At 36.4% G+C, this 23,309-nt stretch overlaps 2 protein-coding genes and 1 long non-coding RNA gene across 6 annotated transcripts in view; 1 reads left to right on the top strand and 2 right to left on the bottom strand.

The window, feature by feature from the left end:
- Nucleotides 1–1,077: 1,077 nt before the first annotated feature.
- LOC110419719 (PPR superfamily protein) lies at nucleotides 1,078–6,052 on the bottom strand. Of its 4 annotated transcripts, none has more exons than XM_089784176.1 (4): nucleotides 5,889–6,052; nucleotides 2,138–5,783; nucleotides 1,801–1,878; nucleotides 1,078–1,665 (listed from the first exon to the last, which is right to left on the bottom strand). In XM_089784176.1, the coding sequence occupies exons 1-2, from the start codon at nucleotides 6,031–6,033 to the stop codon at nucleotides 2,539–2,541; spliced, it is 3,390 nt and encodes a 1,129-aa protein (XP_089640302.1). In that variant the 5' UTR covers nucleotides 6,034–6,052; the 3' UTR covers nucleotides 1,078–1,665; nucleotides 1,801–1,878; nucleotides 2,138–2,538. The 4 variants fall into 4 exon arrangements, with proteins under 4 accessions (XP_089640302.1, XP_089640301.1, XP_089640300.1 ...); XM_089784175.1 differs by having other exon boundaries at nucleotides 1,078–1,878; nucleotides 2,138–2,321; nucleotides 2,405–5,783; XM_089784174.1 differs by having other exon boundaries at nucleotides 1,078–1,878.
- A 5,936-nt stretch (nucleotides 6,053–11,988) lies between these two features.
- Nucleotides 11,989–13,492, top strand: LOC110419548 (uncharacterized). The gene is made up of 2 exons (XR_002445481.1): nucleotides 11,989–12,805; nucleotides 12,928–13,492. It is a non-coding gene; the product is annotated as an uncharacterized LOC110419548 (long non-coding RNA).
- Nucleotides 13,493–18,353: 4,861 nt separating this feature from the next.
- The window catches only part of UPL1 (LOW protein: E3 ubiquitin ligase-like protein), an 11,612-nt gene continuing 6,656 nt past the window's right edge, over nucleotides 18,354–23,309 (bottom strand). Inside the window, exons 5-17 of the mRNA XM_021431736.2 lie at nucleotides 23,146–23,305; nucleotides 22,759–23,076; nucleotides 22,311–22,512; nucleotides 21,948–22,234; nucleotides 21,539–21,834; nucleotides 20,269–21,397; nucleotides 20,025–20,171; nucleotides 19,817–19,897; nucleotides 19,487–19,712; nucleotides 19,262–19,401; nucleotides 19,081–19,187; nucleotides 18,826–18,998; nucleotides 18,354–18,723 (exon numbers count right to left, since the gene is read on the bottom strand). Of these exons, the coding sequence (XP_021287411.1) occupies nucleotides 18,896–18,998; nucleotides 19,081–19,187; nucleotides 19,262–19,401; nucleotides 19,487–19,712; nucleotides 19,817–19,897; nucleotides 20,025–20,171; nucleotides 20,269–21,397; nucleotides 21,539–21,834; nucleotides 21,948–22,234; nucleotides 22,311–22,512; nucleotides 22,759–23,076; nucleotides 23,146–23,305 (3,196 nt within the window). The 3' untranslated portion in view covers nucleotides 18,354–18,723; nucleotides 18,826–18,895. The remainder of the gene's footprint in view (nucleotides 18,724–18,825; nucleotides 18,999–19,080; nucleotides 19,188–19,261; nucleotides 19,402–19,486; nucleotides 19,713–19,816; nucleotides 19,898–20,024; nucleotides 20,172–20,268; nucleotides 21,398–21,538; nucleotides 21,835–21,947; nucleotides 22,235–22,310; nucleotides 22,513–22,758; nucleotides 23,077–23,145; nucleotides 23,306–23,309) is intronic.

Here is a 23,309-nt window from a genome sequence, read left to right as displayed (position 1 = left end):
ACAAGTGATTTGCTGGCACTGTTTATAAATTTGGGAATTTTGAGGATTAATTTAATTAAATTCCTTTTTTAAAATTTTTTTAATAATTCCCTAATTTTGATTAATTAACAATACATAATAAATAAAAAATAAATACGCATTCTCGAATTATTTTTTTTCAATTTAAGACGTAAATACAAAAACCTTTTTGTTTTTATTTTTTATAATTAATTTTCAAAACATTTTTCGTTTCCTCTTGTCTTTAAATAGTTGTCCATATCCGATTGTCACAAAGATTAATATAAAAACTTCGATTTTGATTTTTTTATAATAATAATATTAAAAATAAGAATATTACACCTGGAAAAGAAAAAAAAAAACAACCCCATTTTGATACAATTAAAAAAACATAACTAAAAAAATAAAAACGGACGGATGAGATATTGTTTTATTTTTTATTTTTATTTCATTGGGTCGAGAAAGTGATTGAACTAAATATCTGGTAAATTAAAATAAAATAATAAAATAAATGTAGAATCTGAGTTGGGATGGTAGTGACATTGTCATGAGAAGTATAAGTTGATAAAGTCATAAAACTATATAAAAAGATGCTCATTATAGCAATGGAAATATTGTTTAATTCTTGGTATAAGATACAATAAGATTCTCTCTTTAATTATTATTTTATTTTATTTTATTTTTTTGGGGATAGCAAAGCCAAAACAACAAAAGGCAAGAAAAAAGGTGGTAAGAAAAGACAGCATGATGAATTGTGGGCATCCAATCAAAAACATAAACTAAGCTACAAAGCTGGCAGACAAATGACAGAACAAGTTGTTGTTGGGATCTAACATTTTGTTTTCATTCTGGGGATATTGCAACTATGTGTTCCTGTCTTTCTTCTCTCTGTAGCATCATCTTCTTACCACCAACACCCATTCAGATGCAATGGCAGATACAAACATGACATGTTCATGATGATTCAATGATGGCAGTTAATATAAGTCTCCTCATTTTGCAGGTTTGGAAAAACCAGCCATGGAGAGGGACGGTGTCGACTCAGATGTGGGGGACTATTTTCGAAGACTATGAGGGTGGTTCAAGAAAACTACATATATTACAGCAACCAATAAACTATTACAAAGTCAATTACAGTGGAGCATATCCTTGTTCATGTTGCTAGATTCTGTCTGCCATGCCAAGAGCAGTACACAACATTTTTGTAACATGGGAAATCTAAAGAAAGGGTACCCCAATCAACAAAATTTACTGACAGAACTCACCAAGCATGGATTGATTAGGCTCGCTAAACGAGCAGCTTCATCATGCATTGAGGGAGCTGTTTTTTCGCCCCCCACCATCTTTATTGAGCTGCTAGCCATAAGGAATCCTTGTTCTCCGGAAAAATCATGACAGAGCATTGTGTTGATGAAGAAAGATTTCCAAGGGTAAGAACCATATAGATGAAGTTTTAGGATAAGCTTTCGCTTACGACACCTTGATTTGCGGAGTACTTGCTGGAAGTTCATGATCTTCCCGAGGCGTATGTAGCACGTGACGAGCTGTGAAGTTTTACCTTTCCACGGATACAGCAAGGACACAGTTCTATCTTCTAAATATGTTCCCAGCACTCTTCTTGATGAGGAACAAAGCTAAATCAATAAACTCTATCTGATTGGTTAGGTCCTGAATGAACAAGACGAAAAACAAGGGGTGCATCTCCAGAAATCAGATGGCAGAACAATCCAAAAACAGGAATTTTTCCTTTTAAAATATTTTTAAATGGGAAAATTTAAATCGTGTCTGTACAGCTTGAGGCACCTTGAGACAAATGGCTACCAGCTGCTGAAAATTTGTTCTTTGCCTCTTTTACCGTGGTCCGTGCCCCGTACCCTTTACCTGTTGGCCAGAATAAGCGAAAGGATAATTAGGAAAGAGCTAAAGCTTTGAAGTTAGCCTTGACAAGCCATTTTTTACATTGAAAATCATATTAATCATTTCCTTATAAAATATACTTAGACCGGTGGCCAGAACTACTCAGGTTAGAAAACAATAAATCATCAAAATAACCAAAAGAAGAAACACTAGATGACTCATACAAATATTAAGGGGGAAGAGAGAGAAAGAGAGCGAGAGGAGAAGAGCAGAAGAGGCTTACACACAGTTACACAGCAACTCATGTTGGCAATACCGGGAATGACTTAAAATTGTAAGTCTTTTACATGATGTATCTCCATAGGTTGCAGTCCTATTTTGACACATAGAAGTAAATCGCTGTCTACCTCTGAATACCATGCTTTGCGGTTCCATGATATCCAAAAAGGAAGGAAAATGAATTGGACCTAAGAAAGCAGAAAACGGCTATATTGAATGTAACGGAAAAATAGTCCACAGAGGAACCAAAGGATAGGGACTTGACACAAACCAAGTCAGAGTGTCATGACTGGTTGAGTAGCAGGAGTTCCATTTGACATTCATCAGTAAGCAGACCTCCAGAAAAAAAGGGTCTAGATTTTTGTCACAACCACATTGCATTGCATTCCTAATTTTTTTTCAATACTATTTTCTCTTATTTTGCTGCAAGTACTTCAACCTTTTCATGGCAATCATCAATGCCCTGTGAATCTGCTCGGCACTTCCATCCCAATCACATGATATGATTCCCCTCCCCTTTAAGTCCTTCAAAAGCACATCACCGGTAAAGGGGCTACTCCCCTCAGTGAGAATGGCATTAACTAGAACAGTATAAGTAGTGGCATTGGGCCACAGACTATATTGTTTCATCTCTTGATAATGTTCGAAAGCGGCAGCTACATCCCCATCAGCACAAAGGCCTGAAATGATGACATTGTAAGCAACAACATCAAGCTTCAGACCACAAAGTTTCATTTTATTCCTTAACTTTAGAGCCTCGGCAATTTTACTTCCTTTGCAGAACATGTGCATAACTGTTGTAAATGTCGCAACAGTTGGAACAAGTCGCATCCGGAGCATGTTATCGAGAACCAACATTGCTTCTTCAACCTTCCCACATAGGGCGAGTCCTCGAACAATAGCACTCTCAGCAACATCACATGAAGTGATACCAAGTGATGCCATTTCATCCTTCAGATCGAATGCTGTTTTCAAATTCCCAACTCTACACATAGCATTAATCAATGTAATATATTGTTTACCCTTGGGAAGGAAACCCTTCTGAGCCAATTCGTGCAAAACAATACGAGATTCTTGGAGAGCAAGATTTCTGTTGAGCACATTAATGATGGCATTATAGGTCTCTGCATCAGGAATTATTCCCAACAAGTTCATAATATCAACCAGATTAAAGGCCTTTCCTGTCTCACCACTTTCAGAGCACTTGCTGATAAGCATGTTAAATGTAAATCGATCAACTTCAACCCCTCTAGATATCATCTTTTTCAAGATTTCAATACCTACATCCAACATGCCTGACTTGCAAAATCCAAGAATGAGACAATGGGATGTTACTCTATCAGGCAAAAGGCCACTGCTGATCATGAGTTTAAAAAGAACAGAGCACATCTGTATATCTTTTTTCTTAGAATATCCGTGCAACAGAATATTATATGTAGGCAAATTGGGGCATAAACCGTTGCTTCTCATTGTGGAAAACAGATTATTTGCCTTCCCCATTTTTCCCATCCTTGATGTTCCATCTATAGCAACATTAAAAGCAAGAACATCAAGATATGGGCCTTTCTGCTCCATCTCTTCATAAAAATAAAAAGCAGCCCTTGATTGGCCAGCCTTGAAAAGACCATCAACTAAACAGGTGTATGTAACCAGATTTGGGGAAAAAGCTCCTTGCCCCATCAGTTTCCCCAAAAATAGAAGGGCAGCAGCAATTTTTCCCTTTCTACATAACCCATTGATAAGGCTGTTATACGTGTAACTATCAGGAAGAAGACCAAACTGAACCATCTCATCAAAAAGAACCACTGACTCCCACATAGTCCCTGATTTGCAGGACTCGGCAAGTATAGTGTTGTAGACAACATTATCCACAGCAGAAGGAATGTAGTGCAGCTTGCCCAAAAATTTCTTTGCCTCTACCAGATTTCCACCCTTGCATAGTCCTTTAAGTAGGCTGCCATATGTGAAAAAACTGGGACTATTACCTAATAGAACCATCTCATCAAACAAAGAAAATGCTTTCAGCCCATCACCCAAATTTCCATAGCCACTTATAAGACAATCAAATGTAACGGAGTTAGGGTTAGGACCAATCCTACTCATGTGACGCATGAAATCCTCAGCCTCTCTTGCTTTTCCATCTCTACAAAGAGAAGCAACCAAAATGTTACAAATAAAATGATCAGCAGATTGGCCACTGCAATTCATAATTCTGTAAATTTTCAATGCTTCTGTGATGCATCCCATCTTACAAAAATTGTAGATTAATGTGGAGTAAATGACATTGTTAGGTGTAAATCCAGCTCTATACATTTTACATATAACTTCCTTCCCATTTTTTATCTTTCCAGCCCCATAAAATCCATTTATAAGCACAGAAAATGTGATAATACCAGGAGCCACACCCTCCTCAGACATCTTATGAAGCATCTGTATAGCTTCTTTCAAAAACCCGTTTTTGCATAGTCCATCAATCATCTCAGTGTATAGTACACAACTGAAACCCATCCCATTTGTTCTCATTCTCTCAAAAATTCTTCTTGCTAGGTCAAATTTGGCATGCTTGCACAACCCATTTAAAAGGGCTCCATAACTGACTTCATTAGGTTGAGATCCCACTTGTTCCATCATATCCATAAGTCTTAAAGCTTCTTCAAAATTACCCTCATGAGAATGCCCTTCAATCAAAGCATTGTAAGAAGCCAGATTTGGCGAAATATTAAAATTTGACATCTCATCAAAAACCCGAGTAGCAATTCCAATCTTTCCCTCCTTGACAAACCCGTTAATAAGAGTGTTATAGGTAACCTCATTGGGAGATATGCTTCTCTTTCTTATCTTTTTTAACAGTAAGTAAGCTTTCGCACTTCTGTTGTTTCTACACAGATCGTGAATAAGCATATTATATGTACAAACATCTGCTTCAATACCCTTGGACTGCATCTGATCAATCAGCTCAAAGGCTAATTTATATCTCCCCTTCTTGCAAAACCAATTGAGCAAAGTATTGTAAGTAGCTATAGTTGGAACATAACCATTGTCTTCCATCTTTCTCAACAAATAACGGGCTTTCTTAAGCTTCCCTTCGACACACAAAACATTGATCAGTATATTAAAAGTAGCGGTATTAGGAAAAATCCTCCAGCCAAGCATTTCCTTGAAGAATGACCAAACCGACCCAACTCTTGTATCTTTCACCATGGAACCTAACATCATATTACAAGTATAAACGGATGGCTTAAATTTTCGAGAACACATCAAATTAAAAGTCTCCAAAGCATCATCGATCATTCCATCTCTCAAATAAACCCTTATTAGTAGATCGAAAACTGAAGGGTTTGAATTGCAAAGAGGGTATGTATCCATCAAAGCACCAAAAACAGACCTTGGGCCAACACCCATCTTACATACCTGCCTCAACATCGATTTAGCATAGTCATACATTCTAGCTCTAACAAGCACATGAGTAGTTATTGAAAACATATGAGTAAGATGATTGAGTTCCAAACCAGGTTGCTTGACAACAAAGTTGAGAAATTTCAAAGCTAGCCTTCCATGAACTTGCCTCAAAGAAGCTAACTTGTAATCCATGTGGTTCAAGGACTCCCAACGGTCTATGGTTAAAAATGTATATATGCTCTTCTCCAATTCTACACCAAAAAAGGGTTCAAAAAAACTTTATCGTAAGAAACATATGTTTGTACAAAATTTGCTCAAAACTTCAGCATAAAACACAAAAAGTTGAGAAGAGTTACCATAGAATTGTGCTTGGTTTTTGCCTGTATCATCTAGTCTTGAGCCTTTTGAGGAAAAATGATAGGAACCCAGAAGAGGAAAAGGTCTGAACTTTGAGAATTCATGGTGGACTCGAGAGAGTGCCTTGGTTGTGGAACAAGACATGAGTGAAACTGCAACTCTTCCTCGGACCTGAGCCTGAGTGAAAATTTTTGCTTTCTTGTGGTTTTTTCTACTTTTAAATTTTGGGCCTGAGCGGTGTTATCTTAACCCATAATGTTATGATTTTGGGCCACTCGTGGGTTACTTTTGAGCCATTTTTAGGGCTATATTGGGCCAGCTTTTGGGCTATTCTGATTTTTTTACCTTATAAATTTACTTTTATGATTTTTTATATTGTTTTCATAGTAAAAAAATCGAGCATTTATATTATAAAAAATCTAAAATTTAATATAAAATACATTAAAATAGAATTTTTTTATCTTAATTTTGGTAAAATTCATGTATATTAAGTTTACATCTCTCAAAATTTTTCAATATTAATATAATAATCGAAATCAAATTCAAATCAAATTGAACTAAATCAAAGTGATTTTCCATTGAATTATAATTGTTTTAATTTTCTAATACTTTTCCTGCTATGAAACTTCTTTGGCCTTGTACTAAGTAGCAACTAGTACGACAATGGAAACAACAAGAGACAATTAATTCTCTATAACAAGTCAAACTAATGAATCCACTTGTACGAGAAAGGAGAAGGAAATTGACTAGAAAGAGAAGGAATAAGGAAGACAAGGGAGCCAAGGTGGGAGACAAAATGTCAAAAAAGAAAGAAGATGGAGGACAAAAAGAACGTGGAAGACAAAGTCAAGTTCCTTGGAGCTTAATTAAGGTGGTGGTCTAGTCCTATTAATCCACGATATAATTGTAATTGGCTTTAGGTTTGATTCCATGACGTTAATATGATATCATAATGACCATAGTCTTCGTTTATTAATCACTCTATGATTTTTGTTACGTGATAAGAAGACAAGTATCAGAGTGAATTCTCAAAATTCGGAAACTTTGAGGAAACCTGTTAGCAAGAACAGGGAAGAGTTATTGCAACCCTGGAATTGAACTCCAATTTCCATGTTTACTCAGTGACAGAAAAGGAAAGAGTTGGTGTAACATAACTCGATGAGGATTGCAGGGCTATGCTGCCGTAGCTTTGTGGTCGCTTTCTTCTTTTCCATTCACTGTCATTGTCCATGCAATTTTCTTCGTAGCAGCAAGCAATATCGGGGAAGTATGTCTGGTTCGTACACCGCGTATGCACAGTTCATTTCCTCTCTATAAGTTACCTGGTGCAGTATAGGAGGAAATGCAACCCAAGCAATGAAATCCAAAAGGAAAATTAAAACACTTCTTGGGTTCCAATCAGCACTTTGAAGCCTGCAACAAATGATAATTTTGAAGCCTGCAACGAATCTTTTGCATATTGCAAAGGATTTACAAGAAGCTAATGGAGAAAACTCCGGGCTGCGAGGAACCAACTCAGCCCCTCAGGAAGATACTGTTGCAGGGCCAATGGCCAGAAAGTGGGTGCTTGGACCTGGATCTTTACAAGTACCATGTTGCAGTTCCTACGCTAGCTAGCTCGCATGGAAGACAACACCTGGAGATGAGAATTATGTGGTGATGATGGAGAGGAAGAATATGGAAGAAGTAAGTTGAGGAACAAAAATGCATCAGAAAAAGGGGCAAAAGCTAGTTAGAGAAAAATTTGAAGCCATTGAATGTGACTGTGAAAAGCTCCAGCAAATCTTTAGCATTGCATGCAAACATGTTGGATATTTGCTGGAGTTTTCCACATTCTATTCAATGGCTTCAAATTTTTCTCTTACTTGTTTCTGCCCTTCACTTAATTAACCCTTCTCCATCATCAGTCTTCTTCTCATCAAGGAACAAATTTTATGCAATCCAACATATAGCTAAAGCATTTTCATACTAGACTGATGGGGATCATACCCTTCAATGAAAAGACTTGAGATATATTGGTCTTGTTCTATGCAGCTGATTGACCAAATTTTCATTATGCTCATACTTTATTTTATGTCTATAAGATAAGATGAATATTGCTATGATTTATTTTTGTATTAATAATCATGAATTTTCCTTTAATGATCTTCTTATATGTTTTACTTAATAAACAGGAAGAGAACAATGCTATATACCAAGTCAATACCTAGATATTAAAAAGTATATAGCTATACTAACCATAATTTCTCATCTTTGAAATCAATAGATTAACTCACAAAGATGTCGAAATAACACAGAAAACTAAATCCAATCATGCCAGCATGATCATTCAGCAGTGTAAACCAGTAATACCCAATTTTGTCTTATCCTTCCCAAGCTGCAAAATTGCATCCAAGTTAGACTTAGACCCCAGGCCCCCCATCATCAAAGCTAGCAGTTGGCTTCAGAATATTCAAAACCCGATGTCTGGTAAAGTGAATAGAGTGTATGATTAGCCTTTTCTTTTGTCTGACATCGTGGTCCTGCTGCAGCCTTTCAGATAATTAACACTATCCTGGACAAATTGGATTACATAGATTCACGATATAATTTTACGTTGGATGATGTGACTTGAGGCTCAAACCCATTCCAATAAAGTATATTATTATTGGAACAAGACCTCTAGCCCCTAGCCTCAAGCCCTCCAGCTCTCTAGCCTCCAATGCATGTCCCACTGGCAAAATGTCTTCTTCTTTTCCATAGATTTATCAAAGTTTCTTGATGGAGCAGTTCACACATGAAAGAGGAAGCGAAAAAGACGGAAAAAATTGTAAAACTTAGTGTTGAAACCTTCACCGATGACCCACTTGAAACTCACCCCTTTTTCCTTCCTTTCAGCTTGAAGCTCTATAGCTACGGTGGTGGTGGGTGGTCTGATCCTAACATAATCTGCTTACTTATAAATTTTTTTGTTAAAAACAATAAAAATAAGAGAAAATAGTAAAAAATAAACTTTTCTTATAAAAATATTTTAAAAATAATTATAAAAATAAATCATATTTAATCATAACTTAACTTGAAACTATTTTAAATATTCATCATAATTTCTCTTAATTTATGTTTCTGATTTTTTACTCTTGTATTTTTAAATTTTTTTTTCTTGCACTTTTAAGACATTAAACGATGATTTTAATGTACTTGGGATGAGTGGTTATTTAAAAAACTTGATTTTTAAGTATTTTAGATAAAATTAAAATGATAAAAAATATAACAGATATTTGAAATAGTTTTTAATTGAATCAATTTGAAACATATACATCAATAAACTTAAGAATTTGAAATTTATATTTTTTAATATGACGTGTAATAATCTCTTTTAATTATGACATATAACATGTTTTTATACATGGTATATAATAACTTAATTATGACATATAATTTCATTAAAGATAATGTTGTCTAACTTGATTAAAAATAATTAAAATTATAAAAAAAATATTTTAAAAAATATCTTATTTTTAAAAATTCCCTAAACAATAATAAAATTAACTAATAAAGAGATATTAATTAAAGAAAAAAAGACCAGGTTTGCTCTCAGACTTTCGGATTTAACGAGTTTAAAATATGTGTTTAGCTTGGATTCCTGAAATGAAGCGCGTGCCAGGGCTTTAGCTTCTGCCCCCGCTTTTACTTTCCTTAGCCGTGTTAAATCCGTGTGCAACACCGTTGTCCTCTCTCTTCCTGACCCATTATAAATCCCCGTGCCCTGAAAGGAAACTAGACCAGGGCGAGGAACAGAAGAAACAGTCACGTTTGTTCCTGGACCAGGAGAACTGCATGATTCTGCTATGCAGGCTAGGGAGGAGGAGAAATGAGAAGAACCATAGATCAGAGGAGCTGCCATGGGAATGATTTTGGGGAAGAACAGATGGAAAGAAACTACATAAGCTAGTTAGGAAGAAAAGAAAAGCGTAGAGAAGTGCCAAGGCCAAGTAGAGAAAAACTTTGAAGACAGTGATTATGAATGTGAACAATTCCAGCAAATTTTTACCGTGTTTGTAACATGTTAGATGTTTGGTGGAATTGTTCATATTCATAATCAGTGGCTTCAAATTTTTCTCTACCTTGCCTTTGCCCTTCTCTGATGCTTTCTTTTCTTCCTCTTAGCCCATGTTCTTGATTTGGATGCAGAATTATGTGGTTCATTCTGAGTCAGGAACAAATTAAACTGGGGTTTCTTCCCTGGTTTCCCCTATTTACTTGAGCTGGAAGATAGTTAAACAGAAACTAAAAAAGGGGTCTTTGTGACTGCAAGTTGCTGATCATCAAGGAACCAAGAAGGCCATCGTTGCCTCGGACTCAGTGTAGGGTTTCTATATTGTGAAGGAAATTTCTGGTCTCAAGAAAGAACTTGACAGCTGCCTTTGAGAACACAACAGGAAGATGAATTTTGCTGCAGACTTTAATGGTGATGTTAAGACCAAGTCTAACTATGCATCTTCAGGACTTTGCTGATGAGAGATGAAAGATATTGTGTTCTAGAGAATGTTCAAAGATGTATTTGACATGAGAGGAAATTATTTTTTTTCTTAATAAAATTAATTCATTTATTCAGCTGCAATACCTGATAATGACTCTCTGAAACACCCATGATTCAGCTTTTGATCTGTTGCTGATCATCTGCTTATTAAAAAACACTTTATTTCTCCCATATAATTCCTATCAAATTTTGTTAATATATGCAGAAAACATCCCAATCTTCCCCCACACCTGCTACAAGCAAACAAACCATGTAACCAAATGCAGACAAATCCAAATCCATGGGGCCACTAGCCATGTGAATAATCTCCTTTTGAAAATGTGCTAGTACACAGATGGAAATAGAATTGAAACATCCTTTCAGTTCAATTTTGGATTACAGAAAGAAAAATAGAAAGAGATTACTGTTCTCATGTTATAACTCCAATCAAATTTTTGTTTCATTTTCTTTTCCCAACTGATATACAAAAACAAGTACATCTCCATTTACTCAAAATATCCCCAACCTTCCTCCACACCAGCTACAAGCCAAGAGACCCTAAAACCAATTGCAGACAAATCAAAATCCATGGGGTCACTGGCCAGTACAGATGGAGATAGAATTGTCACAATCTTTCAGTGCATTTTGAATTACAGAAAAAAATAGAAAGAGGAAGGAAAACCCATTAGTTGGCACCCATTGACCATGACTAAGTACTACATATTAATTACTATGTATGTTTGTTATTGGAAAGCTTAATGCAAGCAACCCTTTTGGCATTCATTAAGATACCATTGTAATTTAAAGTATGGAAGGTTAATTTATGCTAATCTCATTCTCATCTGATTATCCCCCAATGGTTTTTTTTATAAAAATTACACTGTTTTCCCTGAATTCTAAAAGATTGCTAGCTTGCTTGCTGGTAGCTTTAAATGTTCATTGGTTCATTTTTTTTTCCTTCCTTTGATTGTGACAATTGCAGCTTCCTCATTGTTTGGTTAGGTCTCTTTATATATAAACATATATATACTAAATTCAGTCATCCTTTTTAAAAATTCAATTTTCCTCATCATGAGAAAGAAACATTTCTATAAAACTTTTTGTTAATTTTACGAGTCAGTTAGTAAACAATACGCGGAAATAAAATATGATTCAATAAATTGTGAACAATAATTTTAGATGTAAGTTTTTGAAGAATTTCATAAGTTAGTTTACGCACGTAATTTCTTTTCGTATATAAAATAATAATTCAAAATTCCTACTTACAAAGAAATTGCCTTCTCTTTTTCCTTTGCAAGTTATACAGTTTCTGTTAGCTTTCCCTTGGTGCCTCACATGCCTATATATATGGCAAAGAAGGAAAACCCAGATGGTCATCCCATAAAAACTAGCTTTGCTTAGTAATCCCAATGGTTATGGAGGTAATGCAACCATGCAGGAGGTTTCAGAGAAGGGCCCAAAGACAAGTTAAAGCAAAATTTGAAGATATCCCATTGTAGGGACAACTTTTTCTTTAACTTGTCTTTGCCCTTTCTCTGCTATACTTCTTTAAACACTCAGAACTCAAGCAGGAGACTCACTGTTTGCAGTGGAAGGCCAAGACAAGTTAAAGAAAGAGTTTGAAGCCATTGAGGAAAAAAAAATTTTTCTTTAACTTGTCTTTGCCATTCTCTGATGAACTAATGTTTGTGACCAAAACTGAGCATTCAAAGCTGCTTTGATTGCAGACCTTAATTGCCTTTTCTTGCAGGAAAAGGTAGAGCGTTTATTATATGTAATTATACATCTAAACTTTTTTGTTCATATCTGTATTTGTTTTTATATCAGCAAAACTCATGCAAATAGAGAGTAGAAGTTACATTCATATCATTTTAATGTCAAATTTTGCATCATTCAACTAAAGATTTAATTATTGATATGTATATAAATATTTCATTTCATATCGAATTTTTGGATATTTTAAAATTTAAGTAATTCGAGCTTATTTTATGACATTGAATGGTAATTTTTATATGATTTTTTATCTCGTTTAAAATAATGTAACAGGATTTTAAATATTGGTCCAAGCTACTGTGTTTCTAAAGGACAATTCCACCAAACTCCCCATCTTTTAATAATTGTGGAGTCGTCTGCCATGGTGGACAAAGAAATTCAACCCGACCCGTTTACTTCATTTCCGTTTACTTTCCACAGAAACCGTGTTCCTCACCGTGTGTGGGAGATGGGTTTTCCTTTCTTTGAAACAGCTATATATATCCAATGCAAGGCAAGAGGAAATGCAACCCAAGGTGAAGATATGTGATCGAACAATTCATCAGGGGTTGCATCAGGGTCCTGGTTTTCAGACCTGATCGAGAGAGAAGAAGGGAAGAGGCATCAAGGAAGCAAAGACTTTCAAGCAAGAAGCTGTTCATGAAGGTACTGTCAGTTCATAGAAGTCTTGCTGATGCATGATATATGGCTTATTCCTGCATGAAAATCAGACAAATTCAGGTGTTTTTCCTTATCTGATCATGTAGACTGAATTTGTTATTGTGCAGGCCTGGTGGAAGAAGAGAAATGAAGAGGAAAAAGAGGGGGTATAGTGGAGCAAAGAAGCATCAGAGAGGGCAAAAACAAGTTATAGGCAAAAGTTGAAGCCATTGAATGTAAATCTGAACAATTCCAGCACCTATTTAGAATGCAAACATGTTAGATATTTGGTGGTGTTGTCTCAGATTCATAATCAAAGGCTTCAATTTTTACTTTAACTTGTCTTTGCCCTTCTCTGATGTTTCTTTTCTTTGCTTATCAAAGTACTTTCGTCTTCTTCTTTTTGGGTCCAGAATCATGCAGTTTCACATGTGTTGGAAACCAGATACCAGATATCTTTCACTTTTCATGATTTACTTGAGGAAGAACAGCTTGGAGTCAGGAAGGTGACCATTGTTGGAAGGGAAGTCTGAGCTCAAACCAGAAAAGGATGAAGAACCCACTTCCACCATTGAAGCAAATCATATCACATCCTGATCATATCTTGTTTGTATTTGTAATCTTATCTTTTTTCCAAACTTGTAACCTTATACTCAATCAATAAATATGGCTAGCATAACCCTTCAATCCAAAGTTCATCTGCTACTTAAATTTCTTAACCATGGCAGCTTTTCTGTAAGAAATATGATCTTTAGCAATGGTAAATATTGTTGCAAAAACCCACCTTTTCCTTGTCAAAAAATCATTTTGGCTCTCGTATTTTCAGGTCAACCACATAGCTGCTGCAATTTCTTTCGAGCACAGTGGAAGCCGTTAGCTCCTTGAAGTTTCCAAATAAAAAGATTGTGAAGGGTACCCTTTTTGTTTCTGACTGCTTCCATGGTCAACCTTTGATCTGAGCAAATTAATGGATTCCACTGTTCTTGATTATTGTGCTTAACCAGTTAACATTAATCATGCTTATCCTACTGCTCCTGGCATCAGATACTTTAGATATAATCCCTAAAGTGCTAATTTACAAATACTTCATTATCGCTACCTTTCCGTACTCTTAAGTAATTCTCACAACTGATAACAAATAATTCCATGATATTACCCTAATCAAACCAAACATTCCAGCCTGAATCACAACCAACATGAACTTAAACAGTATAGCTGCAAATACATATTTGTGTGTATATATATATATAGCCCAAGGGGGCAGTTGGCCATGTCATGAACTTATAGAAAAATTGGGTAATTTCGTATACACTTGTGTCTCCATTGTCAATGCTTTTGGGCGCATGACCTAAAGCCACATACAAGAAGAGTTTGAGGGGGAATTATTGGATGGTAATGTACAATAAGATAATTTAATTAATTTATATAGTTAGCTGCAGACCATTTTAATTAGTGCTAAAACAGTAAATGAAGACTTTATGCTGGGTTCTGTCAACTTTGAAAAGCACATGCTTCACCATCTTTGGCCTATACCTTTTCTTGGAAGGATCAATAAACACAATATATAATATACATATGAATAGAAAGCTTAACTTTATGTAAATTGTTTAGATAGAGTGACTCCAATTCCATATTTATAGAAACTGTATAAATATGGAATGATTATTAATTAATAGATTAATCTTTTGTTTTCTTTTCTAAGCCATGAGAGACTGATTTTATTCTTCTTCCTTCATATATGTATGGAAAAATTAAGGAACAAAAGAAGAAACAGAAACTTCTCTGTCTTTTCCTGTTGAATAATTCTTTCCTGAACAAGTCAAGCAAGCACCAAGAAAGAAGAAGGAAAGGAAGGAAAGAATGGAAAGTCATAGAGAGGAAGTAAAGGAAAAGCCATGCAAGGGACAACAACATTAAACAATGTGAAAAAAGGAAAAGATCATTTGAGGGTTTTGGAGGAGGAAGGATTTTCCCATATTCTTTCCTGGAAATGAGAATGGAGAGAGAAGGAATTCATGCATGGTTTGTACATCTAACATTTCATGAAACAATTTCCATTAAACTTGGTGTTATTTTCCAGGGAAAAGGACCTAGCTAGGAAATTTTCTAGAAGGCTATGGATCATAAGTAATTAACTTTTTAAATGGAGAAATAAAGAATGTAAACAGGAGAATTTGATAGAAACCTTAGAATTAAATAATGGAACAAATCAATCAATATCATTAATTTTTAATCTTATCTCAGTCAAACATAAAACAAGCAGTAAGATTATACCCTTCTTAACGCTTCATTCTAAAAAGAATTCAGTTTTACATTTTCTTTTTCGTTTCTGTTGAACCCAAAGAGAGTAGATATAGGTTAGATGGCTCCATCATGAACCTTTTTTCCTGCATGTTTCCCTAAGAAAACAACAGAAAGAAAAATCCGGGTCTTGGGAAACAAAAGTAACCCAAAAGGATTGGGTTGGAATATTGATCATTGCTCATAGTAATTTTGTAGGGCTGATGCATGAAAAGGAACAAAGAAACAATCATAGGAGGGCCAACACAATGGACAGAAAATTTTGGTAACTTTTTTATACTTGTCTTTGCCCTTGTTTGGTACTTCTTTTGAAGGATTAATCATTCCAAACTATTAACATGATTGCTTGCTTCTTTTCCCATGGATGGAAAGGTAAAGGATTTTGTAAATTAGAAGTAAAAATATGTTGAATCTGCCATGTGAACTTTCACAACCACTTGTTTCTGCATTATTAATGCTGTTTGGAATGACCAAAAACCACATACATAAGAGTTTAAGAGGGGAATTATTGGATGGCAATTAAGAGTAAACTTAACTTACCATATTTATAGAGACTATGGAATGATTATTAATAGATTAATTAAGCATATCTTTGCTTCTCTAAGTCATGTATGAATGACTTTAAACTTCTTCCCTCATATATATATATATATATATATATAAGCAATTAAAAGAATGAACAGAAACTTCTGTGTCTTTCCTGTTAAAAACTTTCTTTCCTGAACAAGTCAAGCAAGCAGCAAGAAAGAAGAAGGAAAAATGGAAGAAAAGAACAAAAAAGGGAAGGAAAGAAAGGAAGAGAGGAAAAGTAAAGGATAAGCCATGCGTGGGACATCCACTGACAACAACATTAGAACATGAATTTGCCATAAATTAGAGGGTTTGAGGGGAGGAAGGGTTTTCCCATTAGTTTCCTGGAAAGGAAAATGGAGAGAGACGGAATCCATGCATATGGTTTGTATATCTAACATTTTATGAAATAATTTCACATCAAATCAAACTTGGTATCATTTTCCAGGGAAAGGACCTAGGAAATTTTCAAGAAGGCCATGGTGATAGAAACTTACTTCTTTTTTTTTCCTTCCTTTTGAAACCAAAGAGAGAAGTATTTTGTTGAATGGCTCCACGATGAACCTTTTTTCCTGCGTGTTTCTCCTAAAAAAATATGGGTAACTTATAAAGAAATTGTCTTTCCTATTTCTTTCTACTTTCCTGCCTTCTGCAAATCATACAATTTCTGTTAACTTTCCTTTTATTGTGTGTAAGTTGGTGCCTCAGCATGCCTATAAAAAGAAAAGAAGGAAACCAGATAGTCATCCAACAAAAGCTAGCTTTGACTAGTATAGAATTCACTGTGTTTTCTTGTTAGATTTGCAAATGGAAGCTAATGTAAGCAGAAGGTTTCAGAGAAAGGCAAAAGACAGGTTAAAGAAAATTTTGAAGATAACCCTTTGCAGGGACAACATTTTCTTTAACTTGTCTTTGCCTTTCTCTGCTATACTTCTTTAATTCTCAAAACTTAAGCAGGAGGTTCACTGTTTGCAGAGAAAGGCTAGGACAAGTTAAAGAAAAGAGTTTGAACCCATTGAGAAGATTTATTTTTTCTTTTAACTTGTCTTTTCCATTCTCTGATGAACTAATGTTTGTTTCTCAATACTGTACAATCAAAGGGTGTTTTGATTGCAGACATTAATTGTCTTTTCTTGCAGGAAAGGTTAGCCGAATCTAAACTAGTTTGTTCAAAAACCTGATAGATTATTTGCATTTTTTATCAGCAAAACTCATACAAATGGAGAGGTAGGTAGAACTTACACTCATATATTGATCATTGCTCAATAGTAATTTTGTGGGGCCGATGCATGAAAACAACAAAAGAAGTACTGACCATATCAGGGATGAAACTATTCTCTAACTTGTCTTTGCCCTTGTCTGCTACTTCTTTTCTCAAAGCTGAAGGATCCATCAATCAAAATAATTGACATTGCTGTGTTTCTCATGGATGAAGAGGCAAAATGCTTTGTCCTTATCATTCCATTAAATGTTGATGCTATAAGCTACCTACCAACGTACCATGAGTGGACAATATTGCTTCCTAATGGCAATACATCTACCTCTTAAACTACAATACGGGATTAGTGACTTCATATTATGCCTGGGTTGAATAATACATTATGCCTCAGGCTCTCATGTATCAGTGGTGTTTTGTTTTGCATGATCAGGTCATAGATTGATGGAACTTATGTATGGTCTGCAATATTTAATATAATCATCACAGGGGATCAGATGTTTGGTTGTAGTAGTTATCTGCAAATCCTATCCTTGTCAATGCAGCAACAAAGGAATGAATGAATGCGCTGTCTTTCCAAGACTAATTCCATTTACCAACCTAATCCAAGTTAGATGTTTGATTAATATAGATATATTAATGAGCAAATGGTACTAGCAAAGAGACTAAAAAATTGTCTGGATTCCTTTCGTGACTACCTATGCGGTTTGACCACTTCAGCCTGGGTTGGATTACAGTTCGACATCATACATATACTTTCCACAGACTATACGTGTCAGGTTATGGTTGATGCGCACTTGTACGTGATTAAAATCTTAATTTATTTGGCAATTGCGGGTGTCATTTGACTTTTTGAATAAGTTTCTCACAAGCTTCTGCATGCATTTTTCAACAAACCACGTGCCAGGCTTTATGTTTTTCCTTCCTCGTTGATTCTGTTATAGTAAAGCCACCATCAGTCCTATGAAGGAAGATTTCCAACAGACAGAGAGAAAGTAGCTAGAGCAGAAAGAAAGTCTTTTATGTCAAATTGCAGAAATAGAAAGTATCAATGGAAGGAGGGGTTTGAGACAGAATATTGCAGACAATGAACCCTTCATTAGAGGCCGATTGCTTGAATCTCATGGTCCCAACAACCCTGGCGAAGTCAACATAAAGATTGAAGAGCTAAACGAGGGGAAAAGTCCAAGCTAGAGAAAGGGTTTTTCAAGACATTGAAAATGGATTAAAAGTTCTGAAGCACTTGGTAATGGCTTCGGGTTTTTCTCTGAAACTTTGTCTCTCCCTTTACCAGGGATCTTCTTCATCAGAATTTTGGGCAATAACGCCGCAGTGATGATTAAAACATAGAAACAAACTGCATAAGGAAAAGAATAAACCTTCCTAGCTGTTGTTTAAAAGATATGGAGCTTTCTAGCTTGACTTCTAATGAGCATTGAAGGAAAGGAAAAAAACAAGGTGGGATGATTTAATATGAACAATCACTAGCTTATTAAGAACTAGGGAAATAGTTGAGGACATGCGCTAATCCAAAAAGACAATTAGCCATGTGAGCACTTTTCAAGAATTAGAAAAGAAAAAACAAAACTAATATTAACAATAGAACCATCTTCTTGTGCTCCCTCTCAATCACTTGACATGGCAAAAACTATGAAAAGAATCTCATTTTTCCTCTGGGTTGGTTGTTTGAGAAGCTCGCCAGTAGTAATCAAAGGCACAAGCATCATCCCCTCCATTTCTGCTGCATTGGGCATCCGGAATCCTATTTCTACACTCTTTAAGATCAGCAGCTTTTCCTCCCATTATTACATCTTCATCGGCCAAATCCATCAGGCTTCTGCTACATAGAAACAGAGAATGAACATTCGATAAGTGATCAGATTCATGGTGCATTTAGACACTGGCATATGACATGGAGGAGGAAGGATCTTATACTGACATGTACAATGTAAATTTGTAGATGGATTATAGGTGCTGCTGAGACAATGTCATCATAATACAACATTTGTTCAACCAAAGCCAAACCCTTCACTAGCTTCATGGATAGCAAGCAGCAAACGTTCCTGAAGCTGTTCCTTGGAGGTATACTCAGGAAGGTCTAGTTGATTAAAGCTGGAGAGCCAAAATAATAGGTTAAAACAAAAAGAAAAGCACCGAAGTTGTACAGATAGATGGCGACAAGAATTATCCTCACCATGTATGTGCAGAAGGCAGCCGCTCAGGAGCTCCATATGCCTTGTGAATCTGAAACCTTTGTGGACCAGAGATGCCCTGCAATGCCTTAAAACCCTCCAACGGCACCTGCACACACAATAAAATTGGTACAGATGACAACCAACAAGAACCCAAGCCATTTAACACAATAAAAAAAGTACCTTTGATGTTCCAGTGACAAACTGCAGCAGTCTTGCCATGTCCTCTTTGTTAAAAGCTTTAACAACTTCCCAAAACCATTGAATAACAGGAGATGCAGCTGTGTAGCCAGTATACTCGGTGTTGGCCTTTAGATCATCCACTGCAAAATAACAATATTGCTCAGGTACTTGAAGAAACACAGGCAAGCTCAATGACAAGTGAAAAAGCATAGGCCGTAAGCTTACAATCAATTTCAGGAAGTCCACTGATTAGTAGCTCAAGCTCTTTATCATTAAAAATTGAAATAAGTTCCCGTGGAACCAATTCATTAAATCCCTCAAGGAAGGAATTGATCTGAGGACGGATAGCATTTGTCAAGATATGATCAGCAACAAGGTCTACGTACTCGTGTTTTGTTTCTTCAGTAACTCTGATATTTCTTCCTCCGGGTTTAAGCTCATAATCAGTAACCTTTATCAAGCAAACAATCACAGCAATTCAGAAGATATGGGAAAAACAAAAACAAGAAAAGAAAAAATCTTGGAAAAAGAATTCATCGTTCAGCATTAACATACCTCAGTTTTTTCATAAAGTATGTGCTTCTCTTCATCAGCATCCATGCTAAAAGTCAGGTCAGGTATGTCACTCACATCGTTCTGAAATAAATAAGACCATTATAGAAAGAATGAGGAATTAGTCCCTTCCAATGCACATTGGTTCCAGTGCACTATGCAAGAAGTCAGTTAAAAGAACCAGGGGAAGAAATTGCATAATTAAACCAACCTGTAGCATCCACTTCAGATTCTTGTAATAATCAGGATCAACTGCCTCTATATCATGGTATGTCACCTTCACACCAAGTATGTGCTTGTAGAAGGAACGAGTAAAATAAACATCCAAAAGTTGACCATCAAATAATGCCTTTGCAACCTGCATATATGATTCACAGAAAAAAAAAAGTAAGAAAAAAATTACTGCAAGATCACAATAAACACCCAGCTCAGAAATTAACAGGCTTGTGACTCACCACACGACCAACAAATTTGAAGTACGATAGATGCTCAGTCTGGTAAACAGAATTGGAATTTGGCTGGAAAGTTGCATTGTTCCCCACAGTAGTAAAAAGTAATGCTCCTTTGTCAAATATAACCCTTGACAACAACTGATACCATTCTCTTGTCAGACCACCAGCATCAATACCCTCTTCACCTTGAAACTGCACGTTCAAACGACCCTTCAGATCCTGAGTAGGCCGCATTCTTAACTGATTGTAAGAGTCCTCCAAAACATATGCACGCCGCACACTTATCCGCAGTGGGCCAGCAAGGTGCTGTTCATGCTGTTGCCTTATTCTTGAACGGAAATATGCTCTTTTGTTATCAAAGTCAATCAACCTTGGAGCTTTCAGCAACATAGAAAGTGATTTTTCTAACAAGCCAGGATTCTGCCTAACGAAAGCATTCAGAAGTCTGCGATGCTTCTCAGCAAACCTTGCAAATGTCACAGAACCATCAAGCTTTTTCTGAGAATCCCCACCGCACTTGGAGGATAAGGAAGCAGAACACTCAGCAGACTCTTTTACTTCTCGGGCAGTCACATTTACATGATCTTGCTGCATGATAGAATGATTTGCATGTAGCTTTTCACACAAAACAAAGAAAGCCTCAATGAAAGGAAGGAGTCTCTGAGTCCCAGGAGGAAGTGGTGATGATGAGGATGTTCCCTGTACATGCTCCCCAACATTTACATTAGATACAGTTGGACAGAGTGAGCTCTGAGCCAGCTGTATCTCAGTCATGCCGATACAATCACTTAATTCTTCCCACAATGGCTCTAATGACACATTTAATTTCCACATGGTAGCTTGCTCTTCCTGTTCACGAACACCATCCTGTGGTGTATCATCATCAACATTAGCTGAAGCAAGTGAGCTAAGCACTTGTAGCACACGCAGGATTGCAGCTCCTGCCATGGAACCTGCACTCAGGCCCAGCATCTGTGTATTCCTCAGTGTAATCAGCTCATTGACAGCCGAACTACTCAAACCATGAGCTAATTCTGAAAGCTCTGAAGTAAAGAACTTGCGATGCGTCACAGCAACTGAGGCCAACTTCTTCAGCACCTCACCAGCCAACATATAAACTTTATCCGACAGCCTGAACAAAAGGTCAGCAGTGAAAAAATAAAATAAAAAGATATTCCAGGGGGACCATGGGAGAAAAAGGAACACGGAGTTAAAATCCTAAGTAGTATAAATAACTTTAAACACATTCTGAGATAAGCATCAGAATTAATACCCCTCACGACCAAGAAGACTGCATAAATTGCGCAAATCAGACTCTGGCAGCTGCAAGAATATATTGTACAAATTGACATTTCTATGGCCACCAGATACAGAGGATTCAGCATTGGTCCGTTTATCCTCCTGATTAGAATCTGGTTCTGACAAAGGAGGATCTTTATGAGCATCACCAGAAGCTTCATTTGTGAGCTGGTTAAGGGAATTTGAATTATCAACTGCCAAATCAGAGAGTGACCGACTTTCTAATTTTGATGCTGCTGTATAGACAACTACTTGAAGCACGCCCACAACCTGCATCATTGAAAACCATATTTAACAATAGGAACAAGACAGGATATTATCACTATAGCAGTAGGACTGACAGCCATAGCTAATGGGTGTTAAGATGTTTAGAAGAGTACTACCTGCTCGAGATGGGCAGTGCTGTGCAAAAACAGCGGCCGATTCAAGAGCTTAAGAAATAATATTAAAGGAACATCTCCTTCCAGAGAGTTTCCCAAGGTTTTTGACGCATCTCCATCCATAATTTTCTCCTTGCCTTTATCTTTCTTGGTTTCTGAATACTTTGGGCTCAATGGTTCAGAAAGAATTGAGGGATCAAAGTAAAACAACATATTTGCAACAGCAGAATGATTTGTAGCCAAATAAGTCAAAATCTCGAGAACGCGACGTAGTACAAGAGGTGGAAGACCTATTGCAACAAAATTAAAGGTAAGATGACGAACACAAACACAGAAAGGTGCAATTACATTAGATGAAAGCATTACCATCAAACAACTGTGACCGGCCATAAACAACATTTGACTGGCAACCATAAAGCCTGTGGGAATTTATTGTTGACAAACCATTGCTTGAGCCTTCAGTTTCAGATTTAATCATATCAAGCAAGAGCTTTACCAAAGTTGCTCTTGTAACACTATGTGCACAAAGATTTAACAGAAGCCTCTGTAGAAGGCCTTTCCCAAGGGGCTACAAATAGATACAAACAAAAAACCAGTGTGTTAGAAACATACACAAATGTTCAAAATTTTCACTGACTATTTGGACAAGCAACATTACAATGACACCATAAGCTTCCATAAACTAAAACTGAATATTGCATTTGAAGCATCAGTTTAATGTTAAAGTTGTCAGTCTACAACCACTCTGACAGATTGATCAGAGCCAGCAAGCTTGATTGACCATTGAACCATGAAAAACAGTAAATCGCAATACCTGCGCTAGCCGTAGAAGGCGAATCAAAGCTTTCAAAGAATTTGCATTCAACAGAGGCTCCCCTTCAATTTCCTTCACTTTTAAGCTATCTGAAATGGTAGAGCCTGGCCTTCGACCTAATGTAACTCCAACACCCCTGTCCATCACTGTCTGCCTATCCAATCCCAAACCATTCCTCCGATTATTTAGCCTGTGGCTACCTCCAAAAAGACTACGTGCCTGGTAATGACTCATTGCTCTGTCCCTAAGCATTTGAGCTTCAGCAAGCAATGAAGAAGGTAACGCTGACAAAACTGCTTCCGAGGAAGTCAACAGCACCTGGAACAAAGGCCAAAAAGAGTTATTATAGTTCAGTTAACAAGGAGGGGAAAAGTATATTTTGTGAACCTCTTCACGCAGATCAGCAGGGAAGGTTGCAATGATCGAAGCATTATCCATGTCCACAGGTTGACCCTCAGCTTGCTGAGCAACTCTCTGCGCTCTCTGCTGTGCTAACACTTCTGCTTGAATGTCTGGAGGAAGAGCAGCTAAAAACTCAGGATCAATGTCAT

This window comes from Theobroma umbraticum, unplaced genomic scaffold, assembly GCF_002168275.2.
Source record: "Theobroma umbraticum cultivar Fairchild unplaced genomic scaffold, ASM216827v3 scaffold_67.0, whole genome shotgun sequence".
Classification (NCBI taxonomy): domain Eukaryota; kingdom Viridiplantae; phylum Streptophyta; class Magnoliopsida; order Malvales; family Malvaceae; genus Theobroma; species Theobroma umbraticum.
Note: the sequence above shows the minus strand (reverse complement) of the source record. Positions and strands in the feature narration are given on the sequence as shown.

Coding starts and splice junctions, on each gene's coding strand:
- LOC110419719 (XM_089784174.1), bottom strand. CDS start 6,033: ATGTCTTGTTCCACAACCAAGGCACTCTCTCGAGTCCACCATGAATTC. Junction 5,784..5,888: donor AAACCAAGCACAATTCTATG/GTAACTCTTCTC, acceptor TTTTTGGTGTAG/AATTGGAGAAGAGCATATAT.